The sequence below is a fragment of the Dipodomys merriami genome, unplaced genomic scaffold (assembly GCF_024711535.1).
Source record: "Dipodomys merriami isolate MVZ:Mamm:240054 unplaced genomic scaffold, mDipMer1.0.p SCAF_143, whole genome shotgun sequence".
In the NCBI taxonomy this organism is placed as follows: domain Eukaryota; kingdom Metazoa; phylum Chordata; class Mammalia; order Rodentia; family Heteromyidae; genus Dipodomys; species Dipodomys merriami.
The window spans coordinates 1,763,824-1,783,254 of NW_027202749.1; the positions used below are offsets into that span (position 1 = coordinate 1,763,824).

A 19,431-nucleotide genomic window follows, 5' to 3' on the forward strand; every position below is an offset into this window, starting at 1 on the left:
TCAGCCGCAGCTCTCAGGGAACTGCCTCCTTCCTGACACCCTGCCCAGGGGATTTCATCTTAGGTTAGACAGAGTGCTTGCCTGACAAAGGTGAGGCCTTGAGTTCAAACCCCAATACCACCAAAAAAAACCCTTACTAAAGTAAGCAGCTGACATGACATCGTTGGGTTGTATTTTCCCAACCCCTGCTTTAGTCTGTATTTAGAGTTACACTGGTGGGAATCTGCCTTGCTCTCATAACCCAATGTTGTCCCCATGATCCACTGATAACTCCCTCCCTTCTCCCCCACACCTCCTCCCCACTCTTGCCCATTCTCAGGAATCTCCAAACCTCACACCTTGCCCTTTCTGGAAGTGTACTTTGCCCCAGGTGGGACTCTGTGCTGCAGCTGCCTGACTGCACAACCCATCAGCGCCCTTATTCAACTACACTTAAACCCCAGGCCCCCACCCCTGCGCCTCTACCCTTGTGTCTCCAACTCAGTTTGGTGTGTTTGGTGTCCCTCTTCAGTGCTGAGCAAGTCTGATCTGAGTTGTTGAGGTGTCTGTCTCCTTTCCTTTTGTCTCCTTGATCTTTCCTAACACATCTTTTAATGTGCTGATTGTTAGTATAGCCTTTTTTTTTTTTTTAATATGAGAGACAGAGTCTTGGGCACTAATGGCTTACCCTGTAATTTTAGCTACTCAGGAAGCTAAGCTCTGGAATTTGAGAATCAAAGCCAGCCTGGGCAGACAGATTTCTTAATCTCCAGGTAACAACCAAAAAGCCAGAAGTGGAGATAAGGCCCTAGTGTACCAACCTTGAGTGGATAAAGTTAAACAAGAATAGGAGACCCTGGGTTCAAGCCCAAGTACTGGTACAAGAGGGGTGAGGTAGGAGAAAATGTGTCTTGCTATGTTGCTCTGTCCATAGACTGTCATTGAACTAGACTCAAAGCCGTCTTCCATCTGGGCTTCGTGAGTAACTGGGACCATAGACATAAATCTCCATAACCAACAGCCTAATGTTTTTTGATTAACGGTAATTGAGAGAGGCTTATTTGTATTTGTAATAATTGTAAATATGTATGTAAAAGTATTTTGGAAAGGACATTTTAAGTATATATTAATTGTAGTATTCTACTAAATCTAAGTATATACTACATTTTCTATTTTGAGTATATGTTATTCTAGGATGAGATTTGCTAAATTTTTGCCTCAACCAAGAGCTTAGTAACCTAATAAAAAGTATAAGTGGTTTCTAAGTATAACTTAGATTGTCAGTGGTACCTCTGAAGTTCTGAATATTTTTATTTTCTTTTAAAAATCCCTCAATTTTATGTAATTAAAAAGTTTATTAAGCTAGGCACCAATGGCTCACTTCTATAATCCTAGCTACTCAGGAGGTTGAGCTCTGAGGATCATGGTTCAAAGCCAGCCCGGGCAAGGAAAGTCAGTTCGTGAGACTCTTATCTCCAATTAACTACCAGAAAACTGAAAGTGGCACTGTGGCTCAAGTGGTAGAGTGCTCGCCTATGAGCTGAATTGCTGAGGGACAGGGCCCAGGCCCAGAGTTCAGTCCCCATGACTGACAAAAAAAAAATTATGTACATTAGTTGTACAAAGGTATTTTGTTGTGATATTTTCATAATGCAAATGATGCACTTCATTTGTTTTTAATTTGTTTTGTTTTTCATGGAACTTGAACTCTAGGTCTGGGCACTGTCACTGAACTGTTTTGCTCAACACTAGTCCTCTAGCGCTTTGAGCCACAGTGCCACTTTTTTTTTTGGTGGTTAATTAGAGATAAGAGTCTCATGGACTTTCCTGCCCAGGCTGGCTTTGAACTGTGATCCTCAGATCTCAACCTCCTGAGTAGCTAGGATTACAGGCATGAGCCACCAGCACCTGGCCAGGCAAACTCTTATTTATTGATAGCTTAAAGGCTAACCTTGGAGCCCACCTTTTGGGAAGCATCCCATTTCCAATTAATATAATCTGAATGTGTCTAGCTTGGGTGATAGTTGGACATTGTAATGACTGTACTTTAAATGTGTGTGCTCCCTGCTGCTCCTAGTCCTTTTGTTATGAAAGAGTTATTATCATTGGTTACTGTCATATGGGTTTTTCATTTTTATCCTAGGTGCTTAAATTGATCTGTTTCCACCTCTTGTGCAGTTACTCATCAAAAACCCAAGTGAGCGGCTGGGCTGTAAGGGCGATGGAGCTGCGGGAGTAAAGCAGCACCCGGTGTTCAAGAACATTAACTTTAGCAGGCTGCAAGCACACATGTTAGATCCTCCTTTCTGTCCTGATGTAAGTACACTGCCCAGTCAGCTGAGCTCCCAGGAACTCTGATTCCCCAGAACATGTTTTTGGTTTGTGAAGGCAGATGCAGACTCAGTCATCTGGTACAGATAGGGTATAGCTTTCTGCTTCTTCCACCCCCTTTACCTCCCAGCACCCACAGCCAATGGCATACCTTTCTGCCTGCTCTGGGGCTCTGGGGCACATTGTCTCTCCAGGGGGAGCCAAGCTGCTGCCTTCGTAAACCTCAGTGCCATTCTTCAAGCCTGCTGTGAACCGGTGTCTCTGCTCTGATCTCAGGACTGGCGTCTCAGCCAGTTCCTGTGCCCTCCTCACGTGCAGTGCATACCTTCTGCCTTAGTGTACAATGTGCATTCCCATACCACTTTTCACAAGACTCTGGGACCCCAGCCAGGCCCCACACTGAGGACCCTGGAGTTGTCACTTTGCCTCCTTGTGAGTATGCTGTCAACAAATCGGTCAGGTCTTCAAAGTGCTCAGCACAGGGCCAGGTACTTGTCAGTGCCTGCTGGCAAGCTAGTATTGTAAATGAACTCCTACTGATGTGAGAAGAAATGAATGCAGCACGGCACCAGTGGCTCAAGCCTATAATCCTAGCTGCTCAAAGTGCACTGCTGACCAGTGGTGAAAAGAGCACTCCTGCTTTGGTCATAACAGTTATCTGTTGTCTGTGCAAGTTCTGACCTACAGTAAAGTGTTTCCCAGACCTCCAGGGTGCCTTGTGCTGAGGAAGGGAGGATCCACAGCTGCAGAGCGCTGTTCTCTGGATGCCTTGGCATTAGAAGGTCACGGTCAGAAGTACTCAGGTCACGTCTGCCCTGCCTGCTTGCCTGACCCATTGCTTCTGACAATAGCAGTGCTAGGGTAGTGCTACAGGCAGGCCTGGGCTCAGATCCTGGAGGAGGGGCTACTGGAGCAGACCTGGTGAGCAGGGCGGTGAGACCACTTGAAGAACCTGGGAGGGCACGCAAGAAGTTTGCTTTCAGTTGCACTTAGTGACCAGATGCTATGGGAAGAGCATATCCAGGGCCAGAAGCGGGGGTGGGGGGGTGGGGGGGGTGGGGGGGTGGTGGTGGTGGTGATGGTGATGGGTGGGTGTGGGTGGGTGTGTGGGTGGGTGGGTGGGTGGGTGTGGGTGTGGGTGTGGGTGTGTTATTGCTAATGGATCCCACCCCTGATGGACTGCACGCACCGTTCTCTAGTTCTACACTGTGTCCTTTTTTTAAAATTTCATTTTATTCTAAAGGTGATATAGAGGGTTTACAGTTACATATGTAAGGTACCGAGGACATTTCTTCTCAAACAGTGTTACCCCTCCCTTGTTTTTCTCCCACCTTCCCCCTACATTGTGTCTTTATTGAAAGAATCCCATCCTGGAATTCTTCAGGTATGGCCTTTGTAATCCACTTTCCAGAACAGAAGAGGAGGCTCACACATGCATGCTCCCTGGGGGTGGAGGGGAGGGATGAAGATAGGGAGGAAGAGTCAGAATGCACACACAGGAACTGCTATGTCAGGACTCTGTATGAATCAAAACGTTTCAGAAGAGGGACTTGGCAGTTAATGGAGGGAACAGAGTGGACTTTATTTTTTAATTAATTATTTTTTTGGGTCTGGTTGTGGGGCCTGAACTCTGGGCCTGGGCGCTGTCCCTCAACTCTTCAGCTCAAGGCTAGCATTCTACCACTTGAGCCACAGCACCACTTCCGGCTTTTTTCTTTTTGCTTATATGGTGCTGAGGAATCGAACCCAGGGCCTCATGCATGCAAGGAAAGCGCTCTACCACTGAGCTACCTTCCCAGCCCCAGCAGTGGACTTTATTAATGCATCTCATTCTTCATAATTATGGGAGCTAAGCATTCTAGTTATCTCCATAGGTTGATGCCTCTCTTTGTTCTTGGTGCTCAGCCTCAGGCCATTTATTGTAAGGATGTCTTGGATATTGGGAAGTTCTCTCTGGTGAAAGGAGTCTACTTGGACACCACAGATGAAAACTTCTACGCGCAATTTGCTACTGGGTGTGTCTCCATCCCCTGGCAGAATGAGGTACTGCTCTTCCCAGCAGAGCAGGTTTTTATGCTAGTTTAAACCACCATGTAAGTGTGTAGGTGTGTGCAAGTATTTAAGAAGCAAATTTTGGACAACATTTGAACATAGGACTAGACCATGGGCAAGCCAAGGCCATTTTAATAATTATCCAGAGGCATGGCAGCTGTTGAGGTCCAATTACAGGAAAAGAATAGAGGGTGCCCATCTTGGATCTAGAAAGGACTTGCCTGCCCCCTAAGAAACATGCTTACTAAGTAGGGCTAGCTGGTAGCTATGGCTCTCATGGCATTAACTGCTTTGGGGATACACTTAGAGAAAGGAGAACAAAAGGCCACTCACTTTCTCAGGTCAGGCAGCAGGGGGAACACAGGGATTCAGGAGAGTAGAAGCCATGAAGGCCTGGGGTGCTGATGTGCCCCTGAGTGAGCCCAGGCGCGGGGGGGGGGGGGGGCGCTGGTGCCCTGGGAGACCACTGCACTCACGTGCTCTCTACTGCTCACACCTCTGCTGTTCATACAGATGATTGAATCTGGATGTTTCCAGGACATCAATGAAAGACAAAGTGACGAAAATCTCGCATCAGATCACAAGGAGAAAATCTCTTCCCCATTATCTAAATCAAAGAGAAGATTCTTCTATGAACTCTTCAGAAGAGGGGTAAAACAAATTTTTTTTTGGTGATACAAAATTTTTTATACAGAGTTGGGAAGGTGGCTCAGCAGTAGCATGCTTGCCTTGCATGCATGAGGCCCTGGGTTTGATTCCTCAGCACCACATAAACAGGAAAAGCTGTAAGTGGTTCTGTGGCTCAAGTGGTAGAGCGCTTGCCTGCAAGCTTAAGAGCTGAGGGACAGCGCTCAGGCCCAGAGTTGAAGATCTACGATTGAAGAAAAAAATTATACAGATAGACAGACAGACAAAGACAGACAGACACACACACACACACGCACACACACACACATACACACAGTGTTGAGCTGGACATACAGCTTAGTAGAATACTTGCCTAGTATTCATAAGGTCCTGGGTTTCATCCCCAGTTGCCCACCACAGTATATATATATATAATATCCATGTGTCACAGGCATGAGCCACCAGTGTCTGGCTCTAGTTTCCTTTGCAGTGCTTTGTACATTATACAAGCTAGGAACTGGTAAATCCTCACACCTACAATTGTAGCTACTCAGGAGGATGAGATCTGAGTATTATAGCTTCAAAACAGCGTAAGCAGAAAAATGTACAATAGTCTCCAGTTAAATAGTAAAAAGCCAGAAGTGGAAGCATATCTCAAATGCCAGCCATGAGAGAAAAAGCCAAGTGATAACATGAGGCCCTGAGTTCAAATCCCACTACTAGCATATACACAAATACAGGGCCAAAAAGCCATATGGTGCTCAGAAAATTGTATGCATTACCTGAATTGTGCAACACCGTAATAACAGAATATTTTTTTTTATTTATTTATTTATTTATTTATTTTTGGTCGGTTGTGGGACACAAAATATTTTTTTAAAACTCCAAAAAAAAAAAAAATCCATATGGTGCTAATAAGAGCTCAAGCAGAAAAATCCTTCCAACGCTGTGGGAAGATTGTTATGATTCACAAGCATTGAACCTGTTTCCTGTGTTGACAACAGAATTTTTTTTTTTTTTTTTTTTTTTTTTTAAGCACCAACTCCTGGGTCCTCCCTTGCCTGCCTTTCTCTTCCCAGGCCCCTTCCTCCCTTCTGGCTGCTCCTTCCAGGCATCTCCAGCCTCTACCCCTTCCTACCATTGGAAACAAACTCAAGCATCAAGGAAGGGCTTTCCAGGATCGGTTTCCCATACAGGCAGGCCTTGCTCTCTTGCTTCTCTTTGTCCATCTGGGCACCACTGTTTTGTTTCATCTGTCCTGAAGCACGGGCCTAGATACCCTCCGTCCCCAGGCAACACCGCAGAGCAGACATCCTAGTCCTCAAAACCAGTTCCAGCGGCTTCCATTTTCTGGAGCAGCCCTGGGAAAACTATTACCCTTAGCTTACTTTTGGCCACAGACTGACAACAGAATTTTTAAGTGGGAGGGATTGAACCCAGGACCTTGCATCTGCTTGGCAAGACTTCCCACTTGAGCTACATTCCCCAACCTCCTAACCATCATTTTTGTTTTGAGATAGTCTTAGTAACTTTTCTTTAGGTAACCTCAAACTCATGCTTCTCCTGTTTGCACTTCCTGAGTCTCTGGGATTGGAGGCATGTCATCACGCCTAGTTGTGACAATATTTTGAGCTATGCTCAGGAGCCAAGGTCAGCTGGAACTACCATAAACAATGCACATTGTTTAAACCCTCTGTGTTCTGATTCCTGTCCCACTCTGTCTCGTGCTTGCTCACATGAGAACAGAGGTCTCTTTTGAAAATGGAATTGTTGGAGAGGATTTCTGTAGTATCATTAAATTTAGAAAATAAGTTCTTGCCATTCATTGGTTGTTCACCTGTACCCCTAGCTACTCAGGAGGCTGAGATCTGAGGATCATGGTTCAAAGCCAGCCAGGGCACAAAAGTCCATCGTGAGACTTATCTCCAATTAACCACCAGAAAACCAGAAGTGGTGCTGAAAAGCTGAGGGATAGCGCCCAGGCCCAGAGTTCAAGTCCCATGACCAACCAAAAAGAAAAAACAACAACAAAAAAAAAACCTTTGATACTTGGATGAGTGGATTATTATGCTTTGTTCCTGTCCATTCTTGAGGAATGGATCCAGAGAATATCCACTAGCATTTAAATACCTTTTTTCAGTATAAAAAATAAGCCTTAGGTGAGGGGGGAAGCAAAGGGGGAAGTTGAAGAAGTTACTTATATAACTAACTCCTCTGTGTATCACCTTTACAATAAAATTTTTAAAAATAAGCTTTAGCCCAGGCCCTGAGTTCAAGACCCTCAACCAACAACAACAAAAGCCTTAGAGCTCATTAGCAGTGGCTTATGACTGTAATCCTACCTATTCAGGAGGCTGAGATCTGTAGATCACTGTTCAGAGCCATCCTGGACAGACAAACATCAGAAATTCATTTCTAGTTAACTGCTAAAAAATTTCCATTATAGCTTAAGTGGTGGGGCACTACCAGCCTTGAATAAATACGCTAATGAAGAGCACAAGGCCCTTAGTTCAAGTCCAAGTGCCCCCCCCACAACACCCTTAGGTGGTAAAAATCTTCCAGAGTGACAATGGGCTGTGACATTTCCTCTGAGAACAAGGGGTTAGTCATGAATTGACCAAATTGATCTCCCCATCTGGGGTTTATGCTGGTGAGACCAGCTCAGATCCTGTTATAGCATCCACACCATTGAGAAATTGTGTTAATAGAAAGGAGTTGTACAAGGTACTTCTTGGTAAAGGAGCTCGTGAGCTTCATTCCCTTTATGCACTCAACTATGAACCTATAGATCCCAGCTCCAAACTCCTGGGCTTCCAAATCAAGTCTGGCCACCTGCCCCACTACACGCCAAACATAGAGACATGGTGAGGGGCAGGGAAAGGAGGTATACTACATCCAAGCATGTCTGGGAAGACGCACTTGAGCCTATTGGCACAGACATTTGCCCTAAATAGGAAGAATTAGGGACAATGAGAGGCATGCGTGGTTAAAATAGTCCCAGTCTCAAAGGTGGCCTGAGTTGGTGTCACAGGTTAGTCTGGCAGTCCATTGTCTAGGATTGGTCAGGTAGGCAATGGTTGAGGGAAAAGGTCATATATAAAATGTACACAGGGATGCCAAACTTTGAATTGATTTGTGGACTGAAGTAAGTAATCGGTGCTTTGTAGCAAGTAGTTTAAGTACCACTTTCAGACTGTTTGGCTCAGTATACAACAGTAAACAAAGAAACAGTTATTCTGAGGAATTTCCTACATATGTGAATTAAGCAGTTTTCATTTCTTTTTTTTTTGGGTCCGGTCGTGGGGCCTGAACTCTGGGCTTGGGCACTGTCCCTCAGCTCTTCAGATCAAGGCTAGCGCTCTACCACTTGAGCCACAGCACCACTTCTGGCTTTTTTTTTCTCTACTTATGTGGTGCTGAGGAATCAAACCCAGGGCCTCATGCATGCAAGGCAAGCGCTCTACCACTGAGCTACCTTCCCAGCCCCAGTTTTCATTTCTTTAAAGAAGGAGAAGATACCTAAGGTTTTGAGTACCCTACAGTTAGCATCTCTCAGAAGTTCATAACTTGTTGCATACAGGTATTCCCTTGATATCTCCTGGGATTGGTTCTTTTTTTGGGGGGGGAGGAGGAGGCTTCGGTCATGGGGCCTGAATTCTGGGTCTGGGCGCTGTCCCTCAGCTCTTCAGCTCAAGGCTAGCACTCTACCACTTGAGCCACAGCGCCACTTCCAGCTGTTTTTTTTTCCTGCTTATGTCGTGCTGAGGAATCAAACTCAGGGCCTCACGCATGCAAGTCAAGTGCTCTACCACTCAGCCACCTTCTCAGCCCCTGGGATTGGTTCTGAGACCACACCTCAGATACCAAAGTCTGAGGGTGCTCAGGTCCCTTATATAAAATGATTATACATGTAGTTGTACTCTTAAAATTTGTATTATTCTTGATGTATTGTTAAATTTTTAATGTTTTAGGGGGGAGGGGCAGTCCTAAAGCTTGAACTTGGGGCCTGGATGCAATTCCTAAGCTTTTATTTATTTATTTATTTATTTTTATTGTAAAGATGTACAGAGGGGTTAGTCACATAAGTAAGGTAATGAGTACATTTCTCGTTGAACAGTGTTACCCTCTCCCTGGTTTTTTCCCACTTTCCCTTCCCAAACTCCCCTTCCCCTCCAAATTGTAAAGTTCATTTCTAACATGGTGTCTTGTGAGTATCGCTGTTGCATTGGTTCACCCTTTTTCTCACCATTTTGTTCTCCTTCCCTTCCCCAGATCAGGTAAATGTATATAGAAGAGACAAGGTACCAAAATAAAAAACAGTGACGCCAGGGGATAAATCAAGGGGGAAAAAAGCAAAAGAGAAAAGAAATAACTTCACACAGTACACTAAAGAAACAAAAACAGGAGCCAGTGGCTCATGCATGTAATCCTAATTACTCAGGAGGCTGAGATCTGAGGATCATGGTTCAAAGCTAGTCCGGGCAGGAAAGCCCGTGAAACTGATCGCTAATAAACCACTAGAAAACTGGAAGTGGTGCTGTGGCTCAAGTAAGTAGAGCGCTCACCTTGAGCTGAAGAGCTGAGGGACAGCGACTAGGCCAGGAGTTCAAGCTCCACGACCAACAACAAAAACAAAACCTTTTGTTTCCATATCTTGGATTTCCCTGAGCTTTTGTGCTCAAAGCTATCATTCTGTCATAGCTCCACTTCTGGCTTTTTGCTGGTTTACTGGAGATGAGTCTCACAGACTTTCCTGCCTGGTCTTGCTTTGAACCTCAATCTTCTGAACTCAGCCTCCTGAGTAACAAGGATTACATGAATGTGCCAACAGCGCCCAGCTATGGTTTATTTAGTTTTGTCTGTTGTGGGGCTTGACCTCAGGCCTGGGCGTTATCCTTAAGCTTTTTTGCTCAAGGCTACTGCTCTATTATTTGAGCCACAGTACCACTTCCAGATTTTTCTGAGTAGATTATTGGAAATATGAGTCTCACAACCTTGCCTGCCTGAACTGGCTTTGAACCATTATCCTCAGATCTCATCCTCCTGAGTGCTAGGATTACAGGCATGAGCCACCAGTACCTGGTCTCTGTTATTTATTTGGAGTTGGTTGAGTCTATACATAAAGCACCTGTAGATACTGAGGGCTGCCTCTACTAATAGGGAACAAAGTCTGCTCGCGTTGGAAACCTGCCTAAGGCCGGCCATTGCCCCATGTGTTACAGGGCTGCCTGAGTGCTGGCCCTGAGAACGAAGAGGGAGGGGAGCGGACACAACACTGACTGTTCTGGTGCATACCGAAGATTGAGACCCTGACACCAAGAAGAAGCACACAGAGTTTCCTCCTATTCATGACCTGTGATAAACATCCTTGGACACATTACATCATACCTTCACAGATTTTTCTACATCAATGCCAGCATTTTCTTTTCGCTGAAGTGGATTAAAGGAAAAAAAAAAGAAAACCCTCAGTACCATTATATTGTCAAAAACTCAGGTGTGGATGCTTTGTGGGAGAGGTTTGCTTCCTAGGTGCCCACAGAGGAGTGGTGGGCTTGGAGGTAGATGAGTCAGCACTGGTCTAGTGGTGCCCCGCTCCAGAATTGTCCTGACATAGTCTGAACGAGATATGGGCCAGGAAAAAAGGGAGGCAGGTTATCGCCCCTTCCCCAGGAGGAGGGGGAGGTGGGTTATCCCAGGAATGGAGGTGTTGGTAGCCCTTGCTGGTCTCTGGATGGCAGTGATGTCCATCAGCCCAGTGCCCATGTCTGTGGCTGCTCTTAAGCTTTCCCTAAGTGTATGTCCTGTTCTCTGCAAGGTCGCAGCTGTCTATGGCATTGACGCGTGGTGTGTGCCTCACTGTTAGCACCCATCTCAGGTGAGCCCCCAGTGAAGGGCTCCATGTGGAAGGACTCATCCTTGGGGTGGGGCCTCAGGGCATAAGGCCTCAGGTAGCCCCTGGGTGATGGAGGTGCCCTCAAGGGGCTCGAGGGGCCCCTGGTGTCTCTTCCTTTGTTTAGCCATGTGCTGCTGTCATGAAGTGCTGCCCCAATTTGATTGAAGCAAACAGTCAAAACCAGCTAAGATGAGCTGGCTTCCACCTTCAGGCCTCAGATCTCAGCCTCCTGAGGGGCAAGGATTTACAGGTAGGAGCCACAAGTGTCCGGCTTATCCTGGACATTATTATTATTTTTTTTGGTCCAGTCGTGGGGCCTGAACTCTCTGGGCCTGGGCGCTGTCCCTCAGTTCTTCAGCTCAAGGCTATCACTCTACCACTTGAGCCACAGCACCACTTCCGGCTTTTTTCTTTTTGCTTATGTGGTGCAGAGCAATCGAACCCAGGGCCTCAGGCATGCAAGGCAAGCACTCTACCACTGAGCCACCTTCTCAGCCCTATCCTGGACATTTTAAACTGTACATACAATTCATTGGTTGGAACATTTAAACTCCATAACTCCTTTCAGCTTCCAACTAAAACTCTTGGTACCCACTAAGCACCAGTTTCCCCTTATACCTCTGTTAGTCCTGACACTTGTCCTTTGTGTCCACAACCCCCGTAAATGGAACTTTTATTTATTTTTTTATTGTGAAAATACCATATAGAGGGGCTATAATTACATGGGCAAGGTAATGAGCACATTTCTTATCAAACATTGTTGCCTCCTCCTTTGTTTCCCCTTCCCATCCCTTCCTATTCCCCCCCACCAAAGTTGTAAAGTTCGTTTTTTGACATAACAACTTGTACATCTCATTGTTGCAATGGGCCCATCCCTATCTGTATCTCTATTTAAGCAAGTTGTTTTTGCCCTTCCCCTCCACAAATTATACCAACATCAAATAACAGTGAGAGCAGAGGTTATACCATGGGAGAGGGACATACAAAGCAACAAAGAAATCATAAATATGTTAGAAACAATAGCAAGAAAGAAAAAAACTTATCTTGGGGTTCATTTCACCTAACATCAACTTATCTGACCTTTTCTGCTTGTCTGAGACATATACTAGTTATTGCAAATAAGGGAAACCAAACCATGCAAGCTGCGTACTGATGCCTCATGCCTATAATCCTAGCTACTCAGGCGGCTGAGAATGTGAGGATTATGGTTCAAAGCCAGCACAGGCAGAAAAGTCTATGAGACCAACCACCAGAAAACTGAAGTAGAGCTGTTGCACAAAGTGGTAGAGTACTAACCTTGAGATGAAAAAGCCCATGAGACTTTTTTTTTTTTTTTTTTTTTTTGGGTCCGGTTGTGGGGACTGAACTCTGGGCCTGGGCACTGTCCCTCAGCTCTTCAGCTCAAGGCTAGCACTCTACCACTTGAGCCACAGCGCCACTTCTGGCTTTTTTCTTTTTGCTTATGTGGTGCTGAGAAATCGAACCCAGGGCCTCAGGCATGCAAGGCAAGCGCTCTACCACTGAGCCACCTTCCCAGCCCCCCGTGAGACTCTTATCTCCAATAAACCACTAGAAAATGAAGTGAACAGCAGGGATATCAGTGAGACAGCATCCAGGCCCTCATTTCATGACATGACTGACAAAAAAAATTATGCAGTACTTGTCCTTTTTAATTGGCTTGTTAGCATAGTGTTCTCAAGGTTCACCCATGTTGCAGCATGAGTCAGAATTTCCTAGCTTGCGTTAGGCTCAAGTCATAGAAGCCTTGCCTACCAAATATGAAGCCATGAGTTCAAATCCCAGTGCCTGGGCTGGGAAGGTGGCTCAGTGGTAGAGTGCTTGTCTCACATGCATGAGGCCCTGGGTTTGATTCCTCAGCAACACATAAACAGAAAAAAATGGAAGTGGCACTGTGGCTCAAGTGGTAGAGTGAGAACTAGCCTTGAGCTGAAGAGCACAGGGATAGTGTCCAGGCCCAGAGTTCAAGACCCATGACTGACAAAATTCTAGTGCCTTATATTCCATGGTATTATACATATTTTTGTTGTTTACTTTTTTATTTTGCCAGTACTGGGGCTTGAACTCAGAGCCTTATACTTGCTTGGCTTGCTTGCTCATGGCTGGTGCTCTGCCATTTGAACTATACCTCCAACCTGCTTTTTGCTAGTTAACTGGAAATGGAGTCCCAAGGATTTACTCTCTGATCTGGCTTTGACCACTGTGCTCCAGGGCTCAGTCTCCTGAGTAGCTACGATTATAGGCGGGAGCCACTAGCATCTGGGTCATATTTCTTCTATTTGTTGTTGAACACTTTGGTTGCCATAATGGTGCTATTAATGTGGGTTTACAAAAGCCTGTTAAAGTCACTGCTTTCAATAGTGTATGTGTGTGTACGTGCTGTTACCGTGCCTTGGGCTCAGGGCCTTGCACTCTTACTTGGCTTTTTCACTCAAAGCTGGTTACTCTACCACTTGAGCCACAGCAGCATTTTCAGCATTTTTCTGGTTAATTGGAAAAAAAAAAATCTCAAGGTCTTTTCTGCCCAGGCTGGCTTCAACCTGCCATCCTTGGTTCTCAGCCTTCCAAGTAACTAGGATTGCAGGCATGAACCACCAGTGCCTGACTGATTTTAATTCTGCTATGTGCGCAAGAGACTTGATGGATCATATAGTAATTATATTTAAATTTTTTTGAGGAGCCATCATAGCACCTGCACTATTTTACATCCCCACAACAGTGCATAGGGGCTCCAGTTTCTCCCCATTGTCCTTAGCAAGTTGTATTAATGGCTTTTCAGTATTCAGTCACTGAAAAGTAATAATGTCCCTGCCAATTCCCTGTTGTTGGACTCTTAAGTGGTTTTATCTTCTTAACAATACTAATACCACTTTAACATCCGTCTCCATTTCTGACTGCTTGTCCCAGGTTTCCTTAGCGCAGTATCCTGTATGTGTTTGCTAAACGAAATGAAGCAGTTAAACATTGCCAACTTACTGTTTAGAAAAATAATTTGACATCTAGCCAGCAGTTTCCACAAGTCCCCAGCAGTCCTTTTTCTGCAGGTCACACTGAACCACGAACCCAAAACTGTTCAAATAGATAGGTGCTGGTGGCTCATGGCTGTAATCCTAGTTACTAAGGAGGTAGAACTCTTGAGGATCATAGTTCAGAGTCAACCTGGACAGGAAAGTGTGTGAAGACTCCATTTAACTAGCAAAAAAACCCCCAGAAGTGGAACTATGGCTCAAGTGCCAGCCTTGAAGGAAAAAGCTAAGGAACAGTGCCCGAGGCTCCAAGTTCAAGCCCTAGATTGGTGCATGTGTGCCTATGCACACGCACACACACGTATGCACATACATTGTCAAAGATGTCAAAGAGCAATGTCCCCAAAACAGACTCGGTTGAGCTGATGTGGAAATGCAAAAAATTAAAATGAGAGTTACATGTATCAGAACCCTTTTTATAAAGCCACTATAAACTGGTAACTCCAATTTTATACAAAACTCCCCATCAGTCTCTTACAAATATTAATGCCAAAACTTAAATATTACCAAACAGCATCCGCAAACACATTAAAATATTACATCATAATGCAGTTGCTTTTTTCAGTAGTGTATATTGGTTCTAAAGGGCAGAGCTGTGAAGCCCAGGCCAAAATATCCACATTATAGATGGATTCAAGGAGGAAACCTGCATAACTAGAAGGCTTGTTAGGGAACTAGAACCTTTCAAAAGTGACAAGTAGGGTCTAGGAAGGTGGCTCAGTGGTAGAGTGCTTGCTTTGCATGCATGAGGCCCTGGGTTCGATTCCTTAGCACCACATAAGCAGAAAAAGCTGGAAGCAGTGCTGTGACTCAAGTGGTAGAGCGCTAGCCTTCAGCTGAAGAGCCGAGGGACAGCGCCCAGGCCCAGAGTTCAGGCCCCATGACTGACAAAAAAAAAAAAAAAAGTGACAAAGTACACATTAAAAAATAGGTAGAGGGGCTGGGAAGGTGTCTCAGTGGTAGAGCGCTTGCCTTGCATGCATGAGGCCCTGGGTTCAATTCCTCAGCACCACATAAGCAAGAAGAAAAAAGCCAGAAGTGGTGCTGTGGCTCAAGTGGTAGAGCGCTAGCCTTGAGCTGAAGAGCTGAGGGACAGCGCCCAGGCCCAGAGTTCAGGCCCCACGACCGGACCACCCCCCCCCCCCAAAAAAAAATGGGTAGAAATTCTCACCCTGAAAACTACATACATAAAATTCCAGAAGTTAATGGTTAATGGAAATGCCAAAGAGAATTGGTATGTTTCCAGCTATCCAGAATAAAGAGAAAGAGAAAAGGTAGTATGGTGGGAGGACTTAACCGACAGAAAGACAGGGAAGATGGAATAAAGACTAGGTTGTTTCCAAATACATGAAAGCAATCAGCAAATCCAAACACAGCTGGCTCCAATGGAAAGCGTTACGTAAAAGGTGTTTTTGCTGGGCCCATAGATTAACTAAAAGCAGGAGAAGCTCACCACCACCTCCATGTTGTATGTGTCTGTGTTAAGCCATTATCTTAGCAGTCACTTTGTCATCACTTGTGGGTTCCTGGAAAGGACAGGACTGATCAACAACATCTTTATGAGGAAAGACTGAAACTACTCCTAAGGAATAATTGAGTCATCTCAGGACAGACCACCCACCAAACAGTGATGATCTGCTTATCCTGACCAGTGATGGCAGTGGTAACTTCACCAGAATCCTCTCAAGGACTGAAATAATGATCCACCTAGCCATACCTGACCAGGACTGTGGAGTAGTTGTGCACCCTGCTTTCCTTACCTCTTGTTTATAAAACCTAAAGTACATGTTTGTAGCTGGAAGATGTGAAAGCAAGCTAAAGTGTTGTCTTCCCACCCTGTCTCTTTATTTTGTGCATAGGAATGAGGCGTTGGACTCTACTTGTGAATCTCCTGGAGTTTGGAGAAGGGTAGGTTATCTAAAATCTAGTTTCATAACCTGATGAAAAGCAATATAAGCTGAGCACTTGTAGCTTACGCCTATAGCCCTAGTTACTCAGGAGACTTAGATCTAAGGATAGTGGTTCAAAACCAGCCTGGGCAGGAATAGCCTGGGATACTAATTTTTATTTTTTGTCGGTTGTGGGGCTTGAACTCGGCTTGGGCGCTGTCCCAGTGCTCTTCAGCTCAAGGCAGGCGCTCTACCGCTCGAGCCACAGCACCACTTTCGGTTTTCTAGTGGTTTATTGGAGATAAGAGTTGAAAACGAACTTTACGACTTTGGTAGGGGAGGGGGAGAAGTTTTCGGTAGGGGGGGTGGAGGGAGGATGGGATGGGAAGGGGAAACGAGGAGGCTACAATGCTTGATAAGAAATGTACTTATTATCTTGCCCGTGTAATTGTAACCCCTCTGTACAGTATTTTCACAATAAAAAAAAAAAAAGAGTCTCACAGACTTTCCTGCTTGGACTGGCTTTGAACCAAGATCCTCAGATCTCAACCTCCTGAGTAGCTAGGATTACAGGCGTGAGCCACCAGCGGCCGGCTCATTTTCAATTAACCACAAAAATCCAGAAATGGAGTTGTGGCTCAAGTGGCAGAATGCTAGCCTTGAGCAAAAAAAGCTCAAGGGACAGCATCCAACCCTTGAGTTTAAGCCCCAGTATCGGCACACACACAGAAAGACTTAACCAAGCCCCAATAATGACAAACACACAGGATAGGTATACAGTGTGTTTAATGGGGGAAATGCAGAAGGCCATCAGGAGCAAACATCTTGTTTTCTAAGAGCTCAGGACTGGTAAGACCAGCCAGGAAAATGGCAGTCCCTGTTACTATGTATATTTTACAAGGGACTGGTAGGGAAAAATATCATCTGTCCAATCACAAAGCAAAGGGAGGTTTCAGGTGTTGGTGGCGGTTCTGTAGGTTAAAAAGAGCACTCCATCTCATCTAGAGAACTTTTCCTTCAGAGGATTTGTATTTCAGGACTTCCAAAACATGTCAAACATGACAGCAAGTTGTTTTTTTTTTTTTTTTTTTTTTTGTCAGTGGTGGGACTTGGGCCTGGGCGCTGTCCCTGTGCTCTTCAGCTCAAGGCAAGTGCTCTACTGCTTGAGCTGTAGTGCCACTTCCGGTTTTCTAGTGGTTTACTGGAGATAAAAGTCTCGGGCTTTCCTGCCCCGGCTGGTTTTGAACGTGATCCTCAGATCTCAGCCTCCTGAGGCAGTCACTGACGCTTGGCTCAAGGTTTTTTTTTGCCAGTCCTGGGGCTTGAACTCAGGGCCTGAGCACTGTCCCTGAGCTTCTTTTGCTTAAGGCTACCACTTGACCACAGCATCACTTCCTGCTTTTTCTGTGTATGTGGTACTGAGGAATCAAACCCAGTGCTTCATACATGCCGGGCAAGCATTCTACCGCTGAGCCACCTTCCGGGCCCCTCAACAAGCTTTCGGAGTCCTTCCTGCTGAGCCAGTGTACTGCCAGAACCTGAAGACACCTCTCAACAGGTAAGCTTGTTTTCCTTATTCACTTAGAATACTGTGAAACTACAGAAAAGAAAAAAGAAAAATCTTATTTTAGCCAGGTGCAGTGGCTCACGCCTGTCATTCTAGCTGCTCAGGAGGCTGAGCTCTGAGGATCACGGTTCAAAGCCAGCCCTGGCAGGAAAGTCTGTGAGACGCCTATCTCCAATTAACCATTAGAACACCAGAAGTGGCGCTGTGGCTCAAGTGGTAGAGCGCTAGCCATGAGTGAAAAAGCTTCTGGCTTGTGTAGTCTAAGCCCCTAAATAAACTTTAAAAATGTTTTTGTTTTTTTTTTTTGCCAGTCCTGACATTCGAACTCGGGGCCTGGGCGCTGTCCTTCTTTTGCCACAGCGCCACTTCTGGCTTTTTCTGCGTATGTGGTGCTGAGGAACTGGGCGCAGGGCTTGATGCATGCCAGGCAAGCGCGCTACCGCTGAGCCACCTTCCCGGCCTAACGTTCCAGTCCTAGGTCTTGAACTCGGGACTGGGCGCTGTCCCTGAGCTGTTTTGCTCGAGGCTGGCGCTCCACCCCCAGCTTTTTAGAGCTTAACGGGGGGAGGCGTCTCAGCGGCTTCCTGCAGGGCGCTCAGTCTCCGGAGTGGCCGGGCCCCAGCGCGGGCCAGCAGCGCCGGCAGCACCTCGCGCTTCTGACCGCCCCTTCCTACCGGCCTCGGATCGCCTCAGGAACGGAGGCGCCAGTGCCCGAGCTAGAAGCCCCGAGGAGAGCCTCAGGCGCAGCCGCCGGCCACCCAGAGGAGCCGCAGCCAGGTGCGATGGCCGGCACGCCAGCTCGCCGGCTCGCCCGCCCCCGGGTGGCGGCCCCCCCCGCGGCGACACTCACCCGCACGCCCGCCCCCCGGCGGCGCCCCTCCCGCGGCGACGCTCCCCGGCACGCCCGCCCCCCGGCGGCGCCCCTCCCGCGGCGACGCTCCCCGGCACGCCCGCCCCCCGGCGGCGCCCCTCCCGCGGCGACGCTCCCCGGCACGCCCGCTCCCGGGCGGCGGCGCCCCGGCCAGCCCGCTCGCGTGGACGCCCAGGGCAGCCGGCCCGGAGGAGACCACGGCGTGGGCCGAGGTCGGAGCCTCCGCAGCCGGGTCCCCACGCGGAGGCCCAGCCCACCTCGGGAGTGCCTGCGTGTGGAGACGGGGCGGCGGGCCCCGCAACACCCCCGTCCCGTGGGCTCGGTGAGGAAGCGAGGCGGGCGACGGCTGGGGGAGGCCGCCTTCCACGCGGAGCTCCCGCCCTCCGCCGCTGCCTCCTGAGCTTCCCCCCCCACCGCCAGGACTGGTCGGCGCCCCCACTTCCGGTTCCTCCCGCCCGTCTCTCTCCGCCTCCTGACGTCACGTACCGCCCCTCGCATTTCACGCCCCCTCACATCACCGACTGGTCTGCGCTCTTTCGCCCCGCCCCTTCCCGTTTCGCCCCGCCCGGCGCAGGGGGGGGTGGGGGGAGGAGACGCGGCCCTGTCGGCGAGGCGGTGGCTCTGACTGGAGAACTGCGGGGGCGGGGGCGGGCTGGCCTCCCAAGCCGGCCATTGGCAGAGACTGCCGTTGCCCCGCCCCCCAGTGCAGCGTCGCTGGACGTAGGACACCGCGGGGGCTGTCGGGACAGGCCCAAGATGGCCGGACACTTGTGTTCCGCTTCTGCCCGCGGCGCCCTGGCCCATTCATTGCCTCGCTGCTGAGCGGCGCCGCGTCGCGGTAGTGGGCTTTAGGTCGCTGGGGGCTAACCCGTGGGTCCGGAGGCCACCATGGCGACCCTGGAGAAGCTGATGAAGGCCTTCGAATCCCTCAAGTCGTTCCAGCAGCAGCAGCAGCAACAGCAACAGCAACAGCAGTCGCCGCCGCCGCCGCCGCCTCAGTCTCCTCAGCAGCCGCCGCAGGCGCAGCCGCCTCCCCCGCCGCCGCCGCCGCCGCCCCCGCTGCCGCCGCCGCCCGGCCCCGCCGTGGCCGAGGAGCCGCTGCCCCGACCGTGAGTCCCCTGCGGCCCTGCCACGGTGTGGGCTCCGCGGCCTGGAGGGTCGCCGCCCCTCCTGTGCCT

The 19,431-nt window shown here is 47.9% G+C and overlaps 2 protein-coding genes and 1 long non-coding RNA gene across 12 annotated transcripts in view; 2 read left to right on the forward strand and 1 right to left on the reverse strand.

Moving 5' to 3' along the window:
- Nucleotides 1-10,451, forward strand: part of Grk4 (G protein-coupled receptor kinase 4) — a 41,157-nt gene extending 30,706 nt beyond the window's left edge. For 6 of the 9 annotated variants that reach the window (XM_070021745.1, XM_070021746.1, XM_070021749.1 and 3 more), the window contains 4 exons: nt 2,158-2,295; nt 4,216-4,353; nt 4,876-5,013; nt 10,212-10,451. In XM_070021745.1, the coding sequence (XP_069877846.1) occupies nt 2,158-2,295; nt 4,216-4,353; nt 4,876-5,013; nt 10,212-10,268 (471 nt within the window). In that variant the 3' untranslated portion in view covers nt 10,269-10,451. Of the gene's footprint in view, nt 1-2,122; nt 2,296-4,184; nt 4,354-4,875; nt 5,014-10,211 lie in introns of those variants that run through there. The other 3 variants (XM_070021751.1, XR_011371734.1, XM_070021754.1) reach the window with 3 other exon arrangements.
- A 6,133-nt stretch (nt 10,452-16,584) lies between these two features.
- LOC138826467 (uncharacterized) lies at nt 16,585-18,650 on the reverse strand. Its single transcript, XR_011371727.1, has 2 exons — nt 18,511-18,650; nt 16,585-17,412 (listed from the first exon to the last, which is right to left on the reverse strand). It is a non-coding gene; the product is annotated as an uncharacterized lncRNA (long non-coding RNA).
- Nucleotides 18,651-19,017: 367 nt separating this feature from the next.
- Nucleotides 19,018-19,431, forward strand: part of Htt (huntingtin) — a 122,788-nt gene continuing 122,374 nt past the window's right edge. For both annotated transcript variants that reach the window (XM_070021755.1, XM_070021756.1), the window contains exon 1: nt 19,018-19,362. In XM_070021755.1, coding sequence (XP_069877856.1) covers nt 19,142-19,362 — 221 coding nt within the window. In that variant the 5' untranslated portion in view covers nt 19,018-19,141. The remainder of the gene's footprint in view (nt 19,363-19,431) is intronic.